General features: G+C 44.6%; 1 gene segment (V, D, J or C); it reads left to right on the top strand.

Moving 5' to 3' along the window:
* The first annotated feature begins 702 nt into the window (after positions 1-702).
* On the top strand, positions 703-1,268 carry LOC118576535. The segment is given in 2 exon segments: positions 703-787; positions 886-1,268. Coding segments are annotated over 2 exon segments (429 nt in total).
* Positions 1,269-1,780: the final 512 nt, after the last annotated feature.

Here is a 1,780-nt window from a genome sequence, read left to right as displayed (position 1 = left end):
TAACATAACAGGAGAAAATTTTGTGTTTCCTGTTGTAAGGATAGAAGAAGATAAGGGAAATTGGGAGTTTAAAGGAATCACTGAGAGAATTTCATGGTGCAGAGCAAGTGAGTTTGCTGCAGACAGGAATTTCTCCATAGCAACCACAAAGCAGGAGAGAGGCAGTGACAAGGGAAGTCTCATCTGTAATCCTCTTATGTCCTGATGACAGTATTGTCACATAAATATGGGAAATTCAGATAATTCCAAAGTGTTCCTGTCACAAACAATGAGTTCTTCTAACCTCTCCAGTGAGGTGTGACCTTGTCCCAGATCCATGTATGGGAGAATCCTTGTCCAGCTCAGACGGTGGGAAAGACTGAGTTCCTAGATAGAAACACACCTGTGTGTGGTGCTTTTACTTTCTCTAAGAAGACATAATAGTGTGTAAATACAGCATGTTCTGAGCACCTGCAGAAGATATAACTAAATGAAGTAAGGAAAGGTTCCATAGACAACTACAAAACTGTGCTTATTCTATATCTGTCATCAATGTGTTTGATGTCTTATCTATTCTCTGATCACTGCCTTTCCTCCTGGGTCTAATTACAGTGCTTGCTATAGCCAGACAATATGCAAGTAAGGCTTCTGTAGGCTCATGAAAACCAGCCCAGCCCTGACTGCAGCTCAGGCAGAGGAGCCCAGCCCTGGATTCCCAAATACTGCCACTCAGTGATTTGCACTGAAAACAGAACTCTCACCATGGACTTGAGGCTCAGCTGGTTTTTCCTTGTCATTATTGTAAAAGGTAATTATAAGAGGGAAGATATTCTTTGTTGTGTGGACATAAGAAAGGTAAAATTCAACTTCTGTGACAGTTTTCTGAACAGAATTCTCTGTTTGCAGGTGCCCAGTGTGATGTGCAGCTGATGGAGTCTGGGGGAGGCTTAGTGAAGCCTGGAAAGTCCCTGAAACTCTCCTGTGCAGCCTCTGGATTCACGTTTAGTAGCTTTGGCATGAGCTGGTTCTGCCAGGCTCCAGGGAAAGGACTGGAGTGGGTCGCATACATTAATAGTGATAGTAGTTACATCAAGTATGCCGATGGGGTCAATGGCCGATTCACCATCTCCAGGGAGAATGCCAAGAACACGCTGTACCTGCAAATGAACAGTCTGAGCTCTGAGGACACAGCCATGTATTACTGTACCAGAGTCACAGTGACACAATTCTGCTGTGAGCTCAGACACAAACCTCCCTGCAGGGTCATCACGACCAGCAGAGGGCGCTAGGTTCACACCAAGATCTGGGCCATGGAAGAGCCTGTTCAGAGGCATAAAGGGTTGAAATCCTCTGTGACTGGGCTGCTTCTCTGTAACCATCTCTAGGATTCTCTCTGCTGGTATGCTCTGTAGTAATACTGGAAGTGTCAAATTTTTTTATTCAGTCTCTCTCTCTCTCTGCCTCTCTGCCTCTCTGTCTCTCTGTCTCTCTGTCTCTCTCTCTCCCTCTCTCTCTTCTTCTCTCTCTCTCTCTCTCTCTCTCTCTCTCTCTCTCTCTCTCTCTCTGTGTGTGTGTGTGTGTGTATGTGTGTGTGTGTGTGTGTGTGTGTGTGTGTGTGTATTTTCCTGAGTAATTGTGAATTAGTATATTTCTGTACATGTTGATATGAAATGTTTTTCTCTAGCAGCCTACACCATATTTTTGAGACAAAACGTTTCACTGACCCCAGAACTCACCTACTCATTATACTGGTTGGCCAGTGATCCACACTGATGACACTGTCTCCATCTAGTGTGCCACA

This window comes from Onychomys torridus, unplaced genomic scaffold, assembly GCF_903995425.1.
Source record: "Onychomys torridus unplaced genomic scaffold, mOncTor1.1, whole genome shotgun sequence".
NCBI classification, from domain to species: domain Eukaryota; kingdom Metazoa; phylum Chordata; class Mammalia; order Rodentia; family Cricetidae; genus Onychomys; species Onychomys torridus.
This window is presented reverse-complemented; position numbering and strand designations above follow the sequence as displayed.